The 20,172-nt window shown below is 45.0% G+C and overlaps 1 protein-coding gene and 1 pseudogene across 1 annotated transcript; one reads left to right on the top strand and one right to left on the bottom strand.

Moving 5' to 3' along the window:
- Positions 1 to 8,366: 8,366 nt before the first annotated feature.
- LOC144133857 (uncharacterized) lies at positions 8,367 to 14,341 on the top strand. The gene is made up of 8 exons (XM_077666929.1): positions 8,367 to 8,393; positions 8,608 to 8,694; positions 9,628 to 9,684; positions 11,107 to 11,160; positions 11,271 to 11,328; positions 11,870 to 11,918; positions 13,828 to 13,986; positions 14,054 to 14,341. The coding sequence occupies exons 1-7, from the start codon at positions 8,367 to 8,369 to the stop codon at positions 13,901 to 13,903; spliced, it is 408 nt and encodes a 135-aa protein (XP_077523055.1). The 3' UTR covers positions 13,904 to 13,986; positions 14,054 to 14,341.
- A 2,604-nt stretch (positions 14,342 to 16,945) lies between these two features.
- On the bottom strand, positions 16,946 to 19,530 carry LOC144133855 (uncharacterized; annotated as a pseudogene).
- Between the last annotated feature and the right edge of the window lie 642 nt (positions 19,531 to 20,172).

The following is a 20,172-nucleotide window of genomic DNA, read 5'->3' as shown; positions in this document are numbered from 1 at the left end:
GATGGATGGATGGATGGATGGATGGATGGATGGATGGATGGATGGATGGATGGATGGATGGATGGATGGATGGATGGATGGATGGATGGATGGATGGATGGATGGATGGATGGATGGATGGATGGATGGATGGATGGATGGATGGATGGATGGATGGATGGATGGATGGATGGATGGATGGATGGATGGATGGATGGATGGATGGATGGATGGATGGATGGATGGATGGATGGATGGATGGATGGATGGATGGATGGATGGATGGATGGATACGGCTGAACCCTTTACATCGGGCGGTGGCTCAAGCCACCTAGCCATGTCTTGTGAAATTTTACTCCTGTCTTGCTTTTAGCCACCAATCAGATAACCTTAGCTTGGTTACTTCTAACCTCTTAAAATCCACTTTCCCTTCACTATCCCTAAACCCCAATGCCTTGGGTAAGTCAGCCCCGCTGCTTTCCACTGTAGGGTGAGGCCCTTTACAGAAAAGTATCAAGTGTTCAGCCGTTTCCTCCTCCTCTCCGCTCGCAATGCACAAAGTGTCTATCTCCTGGTACCTGACTCTATACGTCTTAGTCCGCAAAACTCCAGTCCTGGCCTCAAACAACAAAGAAGTTCACCTACAATTATCATACATATTTTCTTTGACAATTTCCTGTTTAAAGGTCCGGTATGTTCCCAGTGCCGATTTCGTCAGCATCCCTGTTTTCCACAAAGCTCTCTCTGTTTCTTTAATTTTTTTCTTAACCGATAATTGTTGATTTGCCCCCTTACTGCTGTCCAGATATTTGCTTGTCAATTTTCTAGTTCGCTTTCTCCATTTCGTGTCAACATTCTTTATGTACAGGTATCTGAAAACTTTCCTAGCCCACCGCTTTTCCTCCATCTTTCTCAATCGTTCCTCAAATGCTATCTTACTGCTAGCCTCTCTGCTCTCGAAAGACGCCCATCCCATATCACCCTGTACCCCCTGATTTGGTGTATTGCCATGTGCTCCCAAAGCTAACCTCCCTACTCCCCGTTGCCTAATTTCCAGCCTTGCTTGAACATCTGGCCTCATACACAGGACCGCATTACCGAAGGTCAGGCTAGGGACCATCACCCCTTTCCAGACCCCTCTTACCACCTCATACCTATTGTAATTCCACAGTGCCCTATTTTTCATGACAGCTGCATTCCTACTAGCTTTATTCATTACATATTCTTCATGCTCTGTCAGATACTCAACACTGTTATTTATCCACACCCCAAGATACTTGTACTATTCAATACTTTTAGCAGGAACTCCTATATTCTATGCTCGCCGCCCTCTTCAATAAATATCATGACTGCAGATTTTTCTTTGCTATACTTGAAGCCTAATCTATCTCCCTCTGTACTGCATATGTCTAACAACTTCTGCAGGTCTTCCTTGTTGTAGCCATTATCACTATATCGTCCGCGTATATTAGTCCCGGTAATGTCTGTTTAATCAATTACTCTTGCTTGAAAAAAGATAGGTTGAGCCTAGTCCGCTCCCCTCTAGCTTGGTCTCCAACCCTTGCAGGTACAACATGAACAACAAAGGGGACAGAGGACATCCTTGTCTAAGCCCCCGCTGTATCTCTACAGGCCCTGATATATTTTTTTCCCATTTTATGAGCACTCTGTTACCTCTATATATATCTTTTAAAATATTAATTACGCCATTTTCCACATCCAATGTGCCCAGTATGTCCCACAAATGCTCCTGAGTAACGTTGTCATAGGCTCCCCTAATATCCAGAAATGCTAGCCACAAGGGTCTATGTTCCTTTTCCGCAATTTCTATACACTGTGTCAATGAAAATAGATTGTCCTCCAACCTCCTTTGTTTCCGGAACCCATTCTATAGTTCCCCTAACACCCCCTCGCTCTCCACCCAAGCCTGCAGTCTATCCTTTATAATTTGCATCACCACCCTGTAAACCACAGATGTCACTGTTATGGGACGATAGTTACTTACGTCTGCTTTGTCCCCCTTTCCCTTATATATCATGTTCATTCTACTTAATCGCCATTCATCGGGGACTTTCTCATCCACTATCATTTTGTTCACTACCTGTATTAATGTTTGCTTGGATTTTGGTCCTAACTTCTTTATCAACATAATCGCGATACCATCTGGTCCTGTTGATGTGCCACTAGGAACCTTCTTCTCTGCCCTTTCCCACTCTCCTTGCTCAAGTGAAGCTATTGCTGTAACCTGTCTATCCTCCTTTGATAAATTATGTACCACGTGCTTTGTTGAAAAATTTTCCGTCATCCTTGTTCCTATGTGTTTTATTGCTTCATCCCCTTCTAGTCGAATACCCTCATCTGTAACAATAAACCTTTGTTCTAGCCTAGTTTTAAAACTCATTGCAATTAGATGTTTCCACAATTTTGGGGCTGCTTTCCCATCCTTTTTATTTACTTTTGACATCCATTGGGCACCCTTTTTTCTAATTTTCTCATTAATCAAATAGGATGCGTCCCTTCTACACTTTATGAAGGTATTCCATTTTCTGTCTACTTCGGGTTTTGATTCCCCCCTCTTCTTGGAATATCTGTGTTCCCTGGACGCTTCCTGGTACTTTTCTATTGCCCTCTTCACCGCCTCATCCCACCAACTGCTGGGTTTGCATCTTTTCCCTTTTAGCTTTACTCGCACCTTAGCTAGCTCTAGCTCCAGTAATCGAGTTAATTTGGTATAAGTCCATTCTGTTTCACTATCCTCAAAAATTACTTTCTCGATTTGTTTGGCTGCTGCTTCCATTTGCTTTTCTGAGTAAAAATTCCCCCCTGATTGTTCATCTTGATTCAGTCCTACATTGCTTTTTCTTCTGAAGCTTAACTTGATACGCTTGTGGTCACTACCTAGACTTCTGGAACCATCTTCATCTATGCTCATTACCCCTAATCTATTATACATCCTCTGTGACATTAGTGCATAATCTATCGTCGAGTGCAGACTCCCCGCCTCCCATGTTATGAGCCCTTCACACTTCTCGGCGCTGTTGCATACAACTAAATCATGCCTGTCACACATGTCCTGCAGCATGCTTCCTGTCGAATCCGTGTACCCATCCAGGTCTTCTATGTGTGCATTCATGTCGCCTAATATAATTATCTCGCCCTGTCCTCCTAGCTCATCAATGTCGCTGGCAATACATTCTAACATTTTCCTGTTTTCGTCTTTCATTAACCCCTGTCCACAGGTATACAAAGCCAAGGAGTGTTTGCTTCCCTGCCACTGTTCCTTTTAGCCATAAATGTTCCCTGCATCCCAGTCTAACCCTTTGAAAATTCATACTTTTATGAATGAATGCCCCAATTCCACCTCCCTTTCTGCTGCCCTCTGTTCTATTGCAATATTCCCATGCGTAGTTTGGGTTACAGGGTGGTTGCTCCATGTCTCTAAGATGTGTTTCCACTAAACCATATACCATTAATTCCTCCTGTCTTAACTGTTCTTCTATTTCCTCCCATTTCAGTCTATTCCTGCCACCTTGCATGTTAATGAAACCTATATCTGAATTAACTTGGCCCTGGCGCTTGCGTTTCTTTCTTCCCGTATGGTTCCATTGTCCGTTTGATCTTAATTCTTCCTTCTCTACACTGGTTCCTTCAGAGCTCTGGGTCCCCCAAAAAAAGCGGTTGCCTGGCGACCTATCCAACTACCCACCTTCTTGCCAGTGGCACCACCGTAGTGGATGCCATCCTGTGCAAAAGGGTGGGGCCTAACCTCGTACACTTCCCTGTTGACCTCCATCACTTCGTATCTTAGTCGTCGACTCAATAGCCTAATTACCCGATTAGCCTCAACGACCCTCCTTTCCGTTTCGCGAGCCTGCCTCTGGACCTCTGGGATTGTGCATATCGTCACATGCATACTCTCAGAGGCCTCTCTAAGCCTACGCATCCCCACCTCCAACTGCGTCTCAAGATTCTGGCTCCTCCCCTGCAGCACATCATTGAGACCAGCATGGATGACGACAAGGTGTTCGCCATCCATGCTGCCCACCACCACCTCCCGGGCTCTGGCCATTGCATCCACCATGCACTTCCCCGACTGAGCCTCCACCTGCACCCACCTGTCTGCCTTCACTGCCGTCAGAACGCCTCCCTCAACCCTCGCTACGTTCGAGTCCCTGACCACCAGAACCCTCCTGCGCCCTAACCGTTCGCTTCCTAACTCCATCTGTTGGCCTCCGGGTCGCTCTAGCTGACTCTCCTGCCGCTGTACGCTATTGTCGCGAGTCTCCATGCCCGCGTTAACCTCTTTCATCTCTTTCTCATTTTTCTCACTCAATGCTCGCTGCGCTAAAGCACTATAGGATCGACGAGCCTCGCCCCCCACCTGACACTTCTCCGAACTGGGGTGCCCAGCCGGCCGCGACCTGAGTGCTTCAACCTGTTTTTCTAGCTGGGTCCACTTTTCCCCCTCTTCTTTCATCTCGCCCACAATTCGCTTCAACAGGGCGGCATTATTCTCCTCCTTTTTAATCAAATCGGCGACCTGGGCTTCCAGCTTAATCCGTGCCTCTCGTTCTACCTGCAGGTCCGCATTAAGTGCATTAGACCCAGCTTCCCATTCCCCTTTTAACCTATGAACGGCGTCCTCAAACCGCTTACACATCTTACACACGAAGCTAGCCTCATCCGCCTCGGCGAAGCTCCCGAACCCAGTCTCATCTAAATAACACCAACGGTCGCACTCCTGGCACTGTACAAACTCCCCGTCCTCGTCCACCTTAACTTTCCTAGCTTGCCGACCCATCGTCCGGCCGACTACGCCTTGTGAAAGCCCGCCAAAATTCCTATGCCGATAGCCCTCGGCCCTGCGTAACGTAAAAGCCCGCCAAAAATTATTCTCACACACCTCCGCTGGCCTCCCTACCCTTAACTCGGTCTCAAACTACCGCCCGACAGCATGTATACAGGCGCAAATACCAAAAGCACTTAGCTTCGGACGTAGTCGCTGCGGCTCCCAGCCACGTTGCTTCCACGTTGCTCAATGCTGGCTACGCGTGCACGCGCGCCGCCTAGCGGGACGACCGCTGCCTAGCGCCATGTATCAGAGAAATTACGATGCACGTCTACCCATTGTGGAGTTGCACCCCCCTCAAGGTACGTCCCAAACGAAATTTGCTTCGTTTGGGGGGTGAAGGTGGGCCTAGAATTCGGCTTGCGGTGCGGTATGGTAATGCTTTAATTAGTAATTGCATGTATACAATATTTAACTATTATTTAATTCTGGTTTTATTTATATATCACAACCCATAGGGTTTTATTTGCCTACCAAATTCGGTATATAACGGTCCCCGGATGGGTTTCCTTTGTTGTCGGAGTATATATAGCGGAACGAATGCATACATGTGTAGCGGTTCCATAACGAGACAGTTTTCATACCCAATTTAAAGCTGTGGCGATAAGGAGCTCGTGTCCTAGAAAAGCCAGTGTGTTTGGCCGTGAGCGAAAAATGGTGCATTTCGGCGGACACCTGAACCGCGGGGTAAGGGAAGGAATTTTCCTTCTATTAAGGCACAGTACGGGTGTCCAGCGAGAATTATGATACAGGCGTCATTTGATTTTCTTAAAACAAATTTTCATTTAAATTTCCTCCCTTACGTTTCATTTCAATTTTCGTTTCAATTTCAATCCTGACCTTACGGCCCGGTTCGAGTGTCCACCGAGATATGTGACACAGGCGCCCTTTTTTTTCATTTTCTTCGCCTTACGGCGTGGTTCGGGTGTCCACTAAGATATGTTTCCTTTCATTAAATTGTCAGGGCAAGGGGTCGTACCGAAGGACGACGCCGTTCTGTGGATTCCTTTTTCAATTCTGCAACACGCTGTCGCCTCCTGCTCTTAAAGGCGAAGTTTAAGCGTCCTCCAAATTTTTAGCACATTTTTGGCTAGAGGGGAGGTGATAAGAGGGCACAATCAATTTTAATCGCCGCCATCTTGGATTTCAGAAACTTAAACTATGCCGACATTTCGTCCCCTGACATTTCGTCCACCATATTGCAACGTGACTTCATCATTGGCACATGACATTTGTAGCCGCCGCGGTGGCTGAGTGGTTACGGCGCTCGGCTGCCGGCCCTAAAGACGAGGGTTCGATCCCGGCCAGCGGCTTTCGAATTTCGATGGAGGCGAAATTCTAGAGGCCCGTGTACTGTGCGATGTCAGTGCACGTTAAAGAACCCCAGTTGGTCGAAATTTCCGGAGCCCTTCACTACGGCGGCTCTCATAGCCTGAGTCGCTTTGGGACGTTAAACCCCCATAAACCATAAATCACATGACATTTGTTTTTACTATGCTATTGTAGATGGCGCTACAAGTTTTACTGAGAGATGCGCTGTTTTCTAGTTGCAGCCACATATGGAGGTTTGATCTTCGGGTGGTAGGAGACCTCACGAAATTTCGAAACGTGATGAGTATTTGCTGCCACAGATGGCGCTGTGATCAAGGATGTAGCAGACACCACGAAGCTCTTAAAGATATCTTATAACGGGTAGGAAAATTGTCCCGTTACGAGACCACTATGTATGCATGCATTCGCTGCGATATATATATATATATATATATATATATATATATATATATATATATATATATATATATATATATATATATATATATATATATATATATACACCGAGGGGCACTCATTCAGGGACAGTTGTGTACCGAATTTGCTAGCCAAATGAAACCCTATGGGTTGCGGTATAGAAAAAAAACTGCAATTAAATAATACGTAAACATTGTATACATGCAATTAATAAATGAAACGTTACCATATCGCACCGCAAGCCAAATACTAGGTTTACCTGGACCCCCCAAAGGAAGCAAATTTCGTTTGGGACGTATCTTGAGGTGGTGTAACTCGACAACGGGTAGACGTGCATCGTAATTCCTCTGATACAGGGCGCTAGGCGTCGATCGCTCGGCTAGGCGGCATGCGTGCACGTGTAGCCGAGCATGGGGCAATCCATCCCGTTTCTATAGGTGTATTACATTCTTTTTCTCAAAACGAGCGGCGCGTTCTTCTTCGCTTTCTTCGTCTAGTAAACCAAGCAGCTAACGCTCGTTAAGTTAACATTTTCGAAGCGATGGTGGCCAGTTTTTCTTACCAGTTTGGGTCGAAAAAGTTTTTCGACTACTAGGAGGGCCATTCTTCCTTGCCTTAAGGCAGTAGGTGACCGGTCGCCATGAGGTACAAATTGTGAGCTGCCGAGTGCCGATGTCACGGCTGCCATGTTAAGCCTAAATATTAAATTAATTGGGCGATATTGGTATCTAACATGTTCTACTCATCGAGTTCGTTACGAATATGCCATTATTTAGACAATGACAACAGCAGTTAATTAACTAAAGCAATTAAATTTAAGCGTAACGATAAGCAAATATTGAAATCTTTAGTTAACATCGGTGTTAAGGGTCTTTTGCTCATCTAGAGGATTCCAAATATATTATTCGTTTTATGATGACCTTAATAATTACTAAGTTATAAGCGACTAAACATAGTCACATGACTAGTTAAATTTTGACCTTACAGACTGATTATTAAGCTTAATGAAGTCTCCTCATCACCTCCATATATAACAGATTGGGTTGCTATATCCATTTACTATAGGAGCCGCCATCTTGAATTCCCCGGACCTAGAAAATTTCACGCCGAAGGGAGGTGGTAGCAGACCCCAAGAAATCGAGAAATGTAATGAATAAGAGCTAACGCTCTTAAAAGACAGAAGATAGCTTAAATAAGTGCAGTAAAGGTAGAACTTCAAAAGAGAAAAACGCTCGTAAATCGAGTTTGGGCAAAACTTCTGGTTATTGTTACGACTGGGCATCCCACAGTTGCCACCACTGTTGAGACTGGGCCTCGCAGCCTGGTTCTACTATAGACCTTTTCACGGCCTATCCTTGAACCAGCGCGCCTGCGCTGGCATCCCTGGTGTTGAGAGTATCCTACCACAGTTGCCACCTCTCTCCGAGCTATGACATCGCCGATTTGCCTAGCAGTTCGTTGGCCCTGTCTGTGCTTTTTGAATCGGCGTGCCTCTACTATGTCCTACTCTAATCGAAGATCATCTGGCCGGAGCTGCGCTGTCTACGGCTGCACTAACAACCAGCGCAAAAGAAACATTCTAGGCGTCATCGTGTGCCCACAGCACAGCGTTCCGCGAGAGGAGTGTCGATGCGATATGTTTACTTTGCATCGTTTCCCCGCGTCGCCTGAACTGCGGCAGCAGTGGATCGTAGCCCTAAACAGGAAGAACTTTAACGCGCCAGAAGCCTCCCGTGTGTGCTCGCGACACTTCGTCGGAGGAAAGAACACGGGCGAAAACGCTGTCCCCATGCTGGATATGGGCTACGAGAAGAAAGTAAGTTTCCGTCGTCTTTCACTCACGATCGACCCAGATGAGCGCACACGTTTCTGCTACGACGATTTAACAGCATCTTTTTTCAGGTGGTTGTTCGACGACGACGCCTAAACAGACAGACGTACACACCGCAACCGAAGAAGGTACGCTGTCATGTTTCACGCCCATATTTCACGCGCATTTCGGAAGTGTGACAGCTCGTGCCTCTTTGTAGATGCGGAGATCGGCTGGCGCCGAGACGGGGTTCTGCAGCGATGCTGGACAGATAACTGACGTTGGCGCGCAAGCGTTTCCAGATTTGGTAAGTTTATTATCTTCTGATTCTTACAGTGCAATTCCCAGACAATGTCCGCAGGCACAATGAAATAATCAAAAAAGACGATGGCATGCTCGTTCAGGTTTTGGAGCTTGCGCAGTTAAGGAACATCGCGAATCGGCGAAACCAGACGCACGTTACTTTACTTTTTCATGTGCTTCGGAGAATAATTCTCTCTGGTGCTGCCCCCCCCCCATTCTTTTTGTAAGCATTTGTGATACCGCTCAGGGCGATCTAAGCAGGTAGAGCGCATTACATTCTTCATACTTTTTCCAAAGCGCTCCAGTCGCGTGCTCTGGTACGCATTTGGACATCCGTTGGTGTCTGTATGTATTTTTGAGGTTAAGAGAGGCGAGATCAGATTCGATCCCTGGTTCACTTAAGTGTCTGTCGAGTCATATCAAATATTTTGGAGCTCAGCGAAACGTGTTTGGCTTTTTGATATAGTTGTTTTGCTAATAAGAAAAAATACAATGCAGACAAGCCTCCTAGTCGGTTAGGCAATTACTCTGTTGTTTTTCTTTGCACTGTTACATAGCAAACAAGTACCATTGAAAGGCCCCTACCTCATGGGCAGAACAGTTTCTTGATAAGTGCACGTGCAGCATTGAGTGAATGCCCTGAAAATTGTTCTCTTCCTCTCCTGTACGTGGGTGCATAATTTGCATACTAGAGTGTGCTGGTATTATGTTTCGGCATAGTTACCTTTCATGCCGAAAGGTTACTATGCATAGTTGTCTTTAAGACAAGTTGTTTCCTTCAGCTGCAATGACACATAGTTATTCATCTAAGGTGAAATTGACAATTTTAATGATGCCCCTGCATTCATGGTGAATGTGGCTCATTTGGCGTATACAGTAAATGTTGTCAAAGGTTACGTGGAAAGCACTAAATAGTCAAATTGTTATTTTTGTGCAGTCCATGTCCGATGACAAGGATACTGAAACGCCACTCGGTGAGTATGAGGCTTGCTTGGTAAGTGAATGCCATGCATACCACTTAATGTCCACAACTTTCACATTTTGGAGCACATTTGTGTGCATGTCATGGCATCATTGATTGCTCGCAGCTACGCTCTCCTAGGTCATTAAATGATGCTCTTGTGAGATGTTTGGAATCGTTGTTAGGTGCAAAGTAATGCGAATGAAAGCTCTTATAAACATTTTCTCTTTTCTAGAAAGTTGCTCGAGCATATCAAGTAGGAACCATCTGTACTGTTGGGACAAAAGTTTGCGGGATGAGAGTTTTTGGAAAAACAAACGTTTATTGCAGCTCCACCTCGCTACCCAGTCACCCGATATCGTTGCCAAAGGAAGGTGCATTTAGGCCTTTTACACCATTCAATATCATTCATTCCAAGAACTCACGTCCCACAAACTTTTCTCCCCAATAGTACAGCTTGCATCAGTATATCAATTAAGGCAGGACATGGTCACGCTAATGTTTCCTTCCGCAGTCAGCATCTAACACCTAAGGTGCCAAAAGGCAGCGTCATTGTATGATTTATCTTCGTTACATGATACAAGCTGTGAGAGAAGTTCATATTCATGTAGGCATATCTGAACTGCTAATAAATATAGACTTTGCTCAGAATGGAAACTTTCAAATACAACACCATTGTGTAGTTTGGAGCAAGGGCTAGTTTCACTTCATAACTGCACGATGGCCGAGTTTATGCATCATCGCACCACATACCAATATGTCACTGCCTCATAGGCAGAGCTGTTTCTGGATAAGCGCACACACAGCATTAGATGAATACCCTTTAATTTTTATTTTTGCTGCCTTGTATGTATGCATGTAACTTGCACACCTTAGTGTATAGGTATTTTATTCGGCCCTGTTCACCCACCAAACAGTGCCTTCGGTGGACAAGTTCTAGCTTTAAACGCATCTAGAGTAAAATGTGGGCTGCCTGACTGACTGTGCTTTGACATCTAGGTTAGGTGAAAAGGCCAGTTTCACCACAGAACTGCATAAATGGTTGAGCTGGTGCTAGATAGCAACATTATGAGCATAATTTTGACCAAAAGGTCACTGGTCATCACTACGCGATGCTCTTATCAATAAAATAGTTATAAAAATCTCAAGTGCTGTAACTCTTTTCTGCTGCCGCTGAATCAGGCATTAGGTCCCAACACTATGATGCATTAAACTGCTAATACCCATCTGTAACCTGTCTTAGTGCATATTAGATAAAAAGTCGTCAATGTGAAGTGAAACACTAAAAAAATTGGCTTGCATTTTGTCTATGGTTGAATTCTGGACCGGAAAATGCATTTTACTTGCATAATGGAAGCTAGCGCTGATAACTATGCATGCTGCAACACATTTTTTATTTTATAAATAAATTAAAACCACACATTGGTAACTGTGCTTTAATATCAATTGATACAGGCAGCTGATGACATGGTCGAGGAGCCGAAATCAGATAAAGTGGCAACTGGTGTGGTAAGTGCTTTCATAGGGGCCTGTGTTAGCACTAAGTTCTACATAAGTTCTAAAAAGCGAATGTGGTTATACTATGATTAACAATTGACACGCATTTTTCTTCGATGCAGGTAGTGCCCGACATGGACGAGGAGGCAATTCCAGGCCAAGTAATACCTACTATGGCAAGTGCACTCCTATCATCTGTAATCTGTCGTTTTAGTTGGCAGCACTCGGAATGCACATGCCGTGACATATTAAGCACTTGTGCTTCAATTTATGTCGAAGCACTCTGCTTCAGTTTATGTTGAATCACTCTGATATGGAGGTAACAAGGACTTTTGGTGCGCAAGCACTCATTCGATGGGTACAAATCCTGAGCAAAATTGTTCGTTGTCTGTTCGTCCTCCGTGAGCTCTCCGTCCCGCGACACTGCCCACTCTTCGTAATCTCCTACAAGGAAAAAAAACGGTGCTTTCGCACTGACTTGAATGTAGTAGACATTATTTGCGTGCTTTTGTATATGTTTAGTAGACAACACTTGTAAGGCCACGGCTTAAAATGTTAATGTTTGCGGCTAAGCAGATAAGTTCTCTTCGCATACCGGTTTTCAAATGTTTGGGGAAAAAGCTCCAAGATCATCTTGCATATCAGAAAGCATATTGGGTGCTAATGTACATCACGCTACTGCTGACACTGAATGCACAATATTTTTCCATAATGCAGGCAGCTGCTGAAACGGCTGAGGAGATGATGAAGATGAAGCGACACCTGTCGTGGTAAGTGCCCGCCTGCCTCCAGTTGAGTGCAATTCTTTGAGTGTTAATATCACGGCTAAGGGCAGATGCTTGCACAAGCTCTGACACGCAAAAATATGTGTCATTAACAAAATACAGGTTGCCAGCACCAGTACGTTTTGCCGGTGCTAGAGAGCTGAGCATGTCGAAGTGTATCCGCACTAACAACACACAGCAGTGAAGACTCATGTAAGGAACTGGCAACTCACCATGACAGGTGCAGTGTGCTCACAAAGAAATTGAGAGATTAAGAGTTTCATTTCATAATTAAAATTCATATACAAGAGAATAAAATAATCCAAAATGTAAACCTATGAAAGGGTGGTTGCCAAGTGATATTTGGGCCAAGCAGTTTAATTGGTTTAAGAAATAAAATCAGGATGACCTTTGTTCACGGAGATGACCTTTTAGTGCGCTAAATGTGGCGTGATGTGGAGGCAATGATTTTTGCAACTCATATGACTAAATGTATTGCTGGCGATCATATCATAGGCTTTTCAGTGAGCACTTTTTCCTCAATCCTCTATCATAATCTCATGATGTGAAATGCCAGTCCCCAATGTGTGCCACAGTTGTTTACACCTCAGCAGAAACAAGTTTGCCACCAACTTTGTGAAGAGAACCTTTGGAACGCGTAGGGGAACTTAAGGAATGTTCTATTGTCAAATTTTTATGGTTGCTGCGGGTTGGGTCCACCGCGAAAGCAAACAAATGTTCATGCTGATAGAAGTCCATGTGGCCACAAATAGCTGCTGCGCAGCTGAAGAATTCAAGGCGCTAGTTTCTTGAAATGCAGAAGCCATTTTATTACTGGAATGCATTTAAAATGTGTACTGCTCTGGTTCATCTCTAAGGTGTTAGTTAGGGCTCAGAAAAGACTCAAAAGTTGACAGGTGTGCCACCACTTCAAAAATATGTGCAGCTCACAAGCTGCAGTCAGAGAATGCACCTCTGCTTAGGTTTACAATCCGCACTGACATAGAGACCTGGCAACTTACTGTTGCTTTTCCTTTGCAATAAGAAGAAATTTGTTTATGGCCAATGAGTTTCTTATCACCAGTCAGGAAGGAGGTAAAAGGGTTCCAGCAGTCGTGGCATGCTGATGACTTTCGAGCTTGAAGTTATGCCTAGCTGGCTTTGTGATATGGAGATGAAAAGTGTTTCAGGACTATTTGTGGCAAACCTGCAGGTGTAGTTCTGGATAATCACGAGACTTTAACCACTGTATTGGTGCCTTGTTTTGTTATTTTGTGCGCAAGTAACTCTTGCAACTTTCTTTCAATGCAGGAACATTCTGTTGAAGTGAAAACTACTTCAACTCAGTGGGAGGACCAGAACAATGAGCATAGTTATTGCTAACCTGGACTTGGCACATTGTCAAAGAAGCGGCAGCTATCTGCAGTAACGTTATGAGGAGACGACTGTGTCTTTTATACGGGCTGGCTAAAAGACCCTTCCGAAACTTGGTCGCAGCAGTGAAAGTAGAATCGAAGAAGGTCTTCACTGTGCTCCCCTATGAAGATCAGCTGCTGCTCACTCTCATGCGACTGCGCCTTCGCCTTCTCTATGAGCACTTGGCTAGAATATTTCAAATATCTGTAAGGAGTGTCTGCAACATTTTCAGGCGTGTCCTGTCGGTTCTGTGCACCATTATGAAAAAAGTCGTAATTTGGCTACCACGATCAATCATACGAAACAGCATGCCCAAGTCATTCATTGACAACGAATACGACACAACCAGATGTATTGTCGACTGCTCCGAGATAAACCTGCAGCGGCCAAAAAAAACTGATGCTAAGGGCTCAAACCTACAGTAGCTACAAGGCGCACAACACTGTGAAGTTTCTTATTGTCATAGCACCAAATGGCTACATAATGTATGTGTCTCCAGCTTACGTAGGACGTGCATCGGACAAATATTTCACACAAGACTGCAAGCTGGAGGACCATCTCGGCCCAGGAGGTGAAGTCATGGCTGACAGAGGCTTCACCCTGACAACAAGCATGATAACCGAAGGAGTGAAGCTAAACGTGTCTGCCTTCACAAAAGGTAAGGGTATCGCGTAAACATGCGATAATGAATGACTGGATTGCCTCATGGATATGTCATTTTGCAGGGAAATCTCAACTCAGTGAAGAAGAAGTCACCAGGACGAGACGGATAGCTTCCGTGCGTATTCACGTGGAGCGCGCCATAAACAGGATTAAAACCTACAGAATATTTAAGCAGGCCCTGCCCATCAAGTCCAAGAAGACGATAAGTCAAATTATTCTTGTTTGTGCAGGGCTTTGCAATCTTAAAGGCCCTTTAATCGCTACCAGGAGAGAAGCCACAACTGAGTAAATTTGTGCCAGGTACAAGAGTAAGCTTGGTCACTACTGTGGAAAGTGAACAAAATAAAGTTGTCGTGCCATTTGACTGGAGCCATGTTGCAGTAGCCTTCCAAGCTAAAACTTTAAAAGGACCTCATTCCAAAGCAATGACGTGGCTGGCATTTAAAAAGCAGGTCCTTTTACACGTGCTCAAAACTTATCTCTAATACCTTATAAAAGAGGTCATTGTAATCCTCAATGTGCATATGAAGCAAACTGGCAAAGCAGACGTGGGGCACTGCACACATGCATGTGGCTTCATTTCGTATCAGCATTTTCTAGATTGGTATTGCTTGCAGCCAATGTCAACACTTCTCACAGCTGACTGGACTTCAAGGTATTTGCACTTGAGGTGTTTCACATACACAGCTTTCCAGTTTATGAATGCATAATAAATGTGGAACTAAATAGGTGCATTTGCAATTAAAAGGCCTTCTTATGGCACTCACTCGTTAAAATGAGTTTGTTCGCTCTGTAATTACATTACTATAAACAGCGTGCGCTAACAGGACGTACACAGTAAACTTGGAGACAGAGGAAAGAAGCGCAACTTTCAACTTTAATGACAGGAAAGGATGCCAGACGCTCTTTTATATCTGCTGAGGTGAGGGTGTGCGAAATGAATGACAGAGGCAAACAACTTCAAACATCGGCCAACAAAAAAAAAAACAAAAAACCCTGCTGTCCCAAGATTGCTGTCTTAAGTTCCACGAAACAAAGTTCCTAGCCAAGGCACCGGACAAGACTGAAAGAGAAGTCATTGAGGCCTTTTACATTGACCAAAAAAAAGACAAGTGCGTTAGCATGCCTTCTAGTCTTCTTTCTAGAAAGGAACTATCCTTTTTAGATGGTTTCGTCTAGGTTCTTTTCTGATGTTTTTTTAGCAGTATTCTCTTACTCTGCATTGCCCTATGTTGTTCCGTTTTTACTGTTTTTATGCGCCTTTTACACGCCACTTTATGTGGCTTTTTGAAGTTTATTCTTTTACATATGCCTCGTGTTGTTCCTTACGTTTTCTCTGGTCATGTTTTTGCACTTCATATCAACCGTTATCTCCTCATGTTTTTGCACTTCGTATCAACCGTTATCACTCTTTAGTGACCTGTTGTTGCATTCAGCTTTTCGGTCTGCATGGTGAGCTTTGTTATGCCACGTGGTTTTTTGTTTTTTGTTTGCCGATGTTTGAAGTTGTTTGCCTCTGTCATGCATTTCGCACACCCTCACCCCAGCAGATATAAAAGAGCGTCTGGCATCCTTTCCTGTCATTAAAGTTGGAAGTTGCGCTTATTTCCTCCGTCTCCAAGTTTTCTGTGTTCGTCCTGTTAGCGCGTGCTGTTTAATAGAGATGTACCAACTAGCCCGTCAGAAAGTGCCACTACAGTAATTACATTGTGCCAGCAATGCAATATGCACTTACTTTATTTGCAAATATTTCCCAAATAGCACAGTGGCCATTAAGCAATGTACACACAAAACAAGTGGAAACTGTAGACATCATTACACGTAACAGTGCATTGGCCATGAAGATATGGATTATAAAAATGCATACTGAACAAGATGGCGCGATGAAACGAGCACAAGCGAGACAAACAAAGACGAGCGCTACTCACACCTGAAGGTCTCGCTTGTCCTTGTTTTTTCCACGCCAACTTCTTCAGTATGAATATCAACCAACTAGCCCAACTTTCTGCTCCCCTAATTATAACAATTGTTTTGCACTGAGCAGATCGCATGCACAATAGATCACACAGGGCACAATTATAGGCCATAACTTGGTGAATACCTGTCTTGGACCGGCAATAAATTCATTAATTACAGTGTTGCCTATTCTGCACGCACATTTCAGACACGCAGTATCTCGCACTTTAAATGAAGTACTGGATAATACGCAGCCCAAGAATTTTTATTCCAGGAGCACTCCCTTTTCAAACTCTGAGTTCACAGAACCTTGAGTACTCTGTGGAGATAATGAGCCGTTCAGACGCATGGCACTTTTCCAATTCTGGCAGGAGGTTACGGAAGTAAAACGGTTGGAGTCGTGGCAAGTTTGAGTTCACGAACATAGGTGCAAAAGGCACTTTAATAACAATTTCAGCTTATATACTCCACATGTAAAAATAACAGAGTTCACGACCTGTGCACAGCATCTGCAGCTGAACTTGGGCATAGTAACTGCTCGGCCCGTTTTCGGACAGCATGTACCTTCACATCAACCACCTTAACGTCGTGCCTTCCAGAACGCACAAGGTCCACACAGTTCATCACATGTGGACACTATTTCTAGAACAGCGGGAGCTGTCTCAAGGAGACCATAGGGAGACGCAGAGAGCCGGGGCATATCTGGACCTAATATTGTGCCGCACCGTGTCACACTATGCCCTGTTCTTTTTTCACACTGTGCACGAGCCACTGTTTCATATTTCTGGCCATACTTCGTAGCTTCATTGCCAGAAAACGTGGGACTGATTATAGCACTCACTGCTTTGTGACCTGGTGTGCTGCTTTTCTTAGGCACTTTTCTTATACAAGATGCTGTCAATCTAAGGCACCGCGCCATTAGCCAAAGGGGCGAATTTTGGCTCCTTGTTTCTTTATCCAAAGCTGGTGCTGCCTTTGGCGATAAGTTTATGAACTTGTTATAGAAGGCACACAGCATCGAAGGCAGCTGGCTGGTGAATCACTTGTGGCTTCATGGCTGCCATGTGGTGCAGCCTCTTGCCGAAGTCTGCTGGGCTGCCGTGGTGCTGCACGGAACGTTGCATAAAGCTGTGTGCCTGGAAGTGGAATGAAAGAGCACACCACATTGAAATGAATATGCCTCTGTAACCTCTATCTACATAGTCTACAACATGAGTTTAAACTTTTTCTGTGCTCTAAATATGTAATAAGGCTGACATGCTAGCGATAGCAAGTTAGGTTTTTCAGCCTGCCAAGACCTAGAACCATTTTCAAGTAACAGGGAAAACTGTCCTACAAAACACGTGAGGGGAATCTGGAACCAAACGTGCATTTGGTTTTGCACAAAACCATGCATGGGAATATTTAGCATCTGCCATTTACTCAGCACGCAGCCAAGTAAAGACAAAAGTTGAAAACAGCTGAGCACATTAACAAAATGGATAATACCTGGGCTATTGATGAGCTCGGGATATCCTGACTCCTCAAGCATTTTCTTCAATTCCTCTTCTGAGAGTGGCGCTTTAAAAGGCACAGTCTTAGCCTGAACTTCAGGGTCGACTGTTTTTTGCTTCGACTTGAAGTCTATGTGGTCAAGTCTGCTGGGCTCAACGTTGCGTTTTGTTCCTCTATTCCATTTTGCGGCAGCGTATGTGCAGACCCTTCCAGTGAAGCCACGAGAAACTTCACAGTCCACCTTCCACGGTACCGCTCCCACATGGCTGCACACTCTTGCCTGTCCAGCCATGCAGGAGCAACCAGCACGCAGAACTTCACCTGTGCTCTTTGCTGACAGCCACACTTAATGTGGCCTGCTAATTACAGCCTGTGAGGGTGTCACTTCAGATTTTAGCACCACAATGTCATCACTCACTCTGTGTGCAAGTACTTTCCCCACCCACTCTGACTGCAAGTAATTATATGACTCTAATGATTTGTATGCTCTTACTTCAAGCAGGTCACAGGCTTTTGTCTGCACTAAGTAGAACACAATGTCCGGTCCCCTTATCTCTGGCCAGTCGCGCATGTCTTCTGACCAGTCTTTGATGTCATCTGGGTGGGTGTACGTCATGGTTTCTTCAAATGAAAAGAGCACATAACTATTGCTGCATTACTCTTCCATAATACAGTTTTTAGATGTTGAATTCAGAAAACTGCTTTTTACTAAGCAATGCAAATCAGCTGTCTCAAGGAGACAAATTCAACAAAGCATTGTAATCATAATCTATGTCAAACATTAAAAGACCATCATCTATAAGTTATGCACATGTTGTGGGCAGACATTCTTTTTTACATACCCACTGCAAATTTCTCACTATGAATTATGGCGCACTTAATCAATAACAAAATGCATGCAGCTAGCCTACATTGCCTCCTAGACATTATTAGTGGTTAAATGCCCAGTGCAGTACCATACACTATATCCGACTATGCAGTTAAGTGAAGCAATGTACCAGTAAACAAAGCATTCTCGCTGCAGCCATTAACAGCTACTAGCAAACTTTGCGGCGAAGAAACTTATATTCAAAGCCATTTTTCAAGGAATGCTTTTCAGTCAGACGAAGCAATAACACCACGCACCCACTTTCGCTTCTCCAGACGTACGGCACGAAAAAAACGCGAGTACGTGTAATCAAGCTCTTATTTCGCTAACATGAACGCACGGGTGCGACAGCGACGATTGCGTTTTTTTACTCAAGAGTATGCGTCCATTAAATTACGCTCGGCATACCAGCACTAGCAAGAATAAGTGCAAGCAAGAGTGTGCGCTTTCTTGCCGCCGTGGCGTTCACAGGTGATGCGAAAGCGGGTGTCATTCTTCTCGGTGTCATATATCGGCATTACCCTGCGCGGGGGCTCACTGGTTAGGACGCTCGACTGCTAATCACGAGGACACGGGTTCGATACCGGACGCAGCGGCCACGTTTCCATGGGGGCCAGACGCAAGGTGCTGCGTGATGTCAGCGCATGTTAAAGAGGCCCAGGTTATCGAAATTATCTGAAACCTTCCACTACGGTATCCCTCATAGCCGATGTCCCTTTGGAACGTTAAACCCCTTTAAAAAAATAGCCTCACCCCAAACGCTTAGCCTCCCTAAGATCGTTAGCGAGTCCCCTCCTTGGCGACAAATACTATGTTACTTTTAAGAGACATCATCCAAGAGCGCAACTATTCACTGATTACCTGGTTAGTTGTGCCCACAGAATGTCTGCCAGCACGTTCACTTCCTCAAACCGAAGAGTGGCTACACTAAACAACTGCTATCAATGTATCGCCGTTATGCGCATTATTAATACATGATGAACCTGCAACCACCAACTTGGCAGGAGACGACACAGGAATATTTTCGAACGTTACTGAATGCGCACAATGGGTAAATTTGCTCCGGATCATGCGCAGCTTCGCAACTTGATGAAGCGTGGCTGCACACAAACACTGCTGCCCACAAAGGAATGAGTACGCAGTAAAAACACTCACCACTGATCAGCACATGTCGCGACGAACTCAACGCAGTCGACGAAGCGCAGGCACCGCGGGCTCTGTTCTCGGTGCCCATCACGATCGCGTTATTAGAGATCACCTAGTTGCTATTTGTTCCTCTGCGCAGGGCAAAGGAAGTGGACAATACAGCAACAAAAAAACGAGACGGCAAAAATCAGGGATGCTGAGAGGTCACAGTAACTTTGGTTGCACAAGCGAAGCAAGGCACGGCAGCAGAAGTAAATTTGTTGTCACAGCTCGAAATGGCGCTGATTCTTCTTTCTGACGTTAGGCGGCGCCAAAATGCTAACATGGCGCCGCGCAGGGGGGGGGGGGGGGGGGGGGGGGGGGGGCATTTTTAAAAGGTGTATTGGGACTGGTTCCAATTGGTTCCAGCGAAAGTTTACTGAAACGAAGGGGAAAGAAGAAGAAGCGGTCGTGCTGTGCTGACGTGTCTCGCATGGGCTCCCGCCTCGAAGCCACTTTTCGGCAGAAAGAGTCAGCCTTCGGGCTCGAATATTTTGGACGACATCCGGGCCATTGTCCAGTGCCTGCTGCAGCCGGATTTTGCCAATCTACGGACACCTAGGCATATTGCCGGCTGACTGCCGGCCTAGCCATCGAGCTCGACCTAGCTCGTCACCTCTCCGCCGGGAACTGAGCGCCCAGGGACCCGCACAGATGGAGTACGCCGTGGAAGGCGAG

This window comes from Amblyomma americanum, chromosome 5 (assembly GCF_052857255.1).
Source record: "Amblyomma americanum isolate KBUSLIRL-KWMA chromosome 5, ASM5285725v1, whole genome shotgun sequence".
NCBI lineage: Eukaryota > Metazoa > Arthropoda > Arachnida > Ixodida > Ixodidae > Amblyomma > Amblyomma americanum.
The sequence above is the reverse complement of the archived record's forward strand: the minus strand, read 5'-3'. Positions and strand labels throughout refer to the sequence as shown.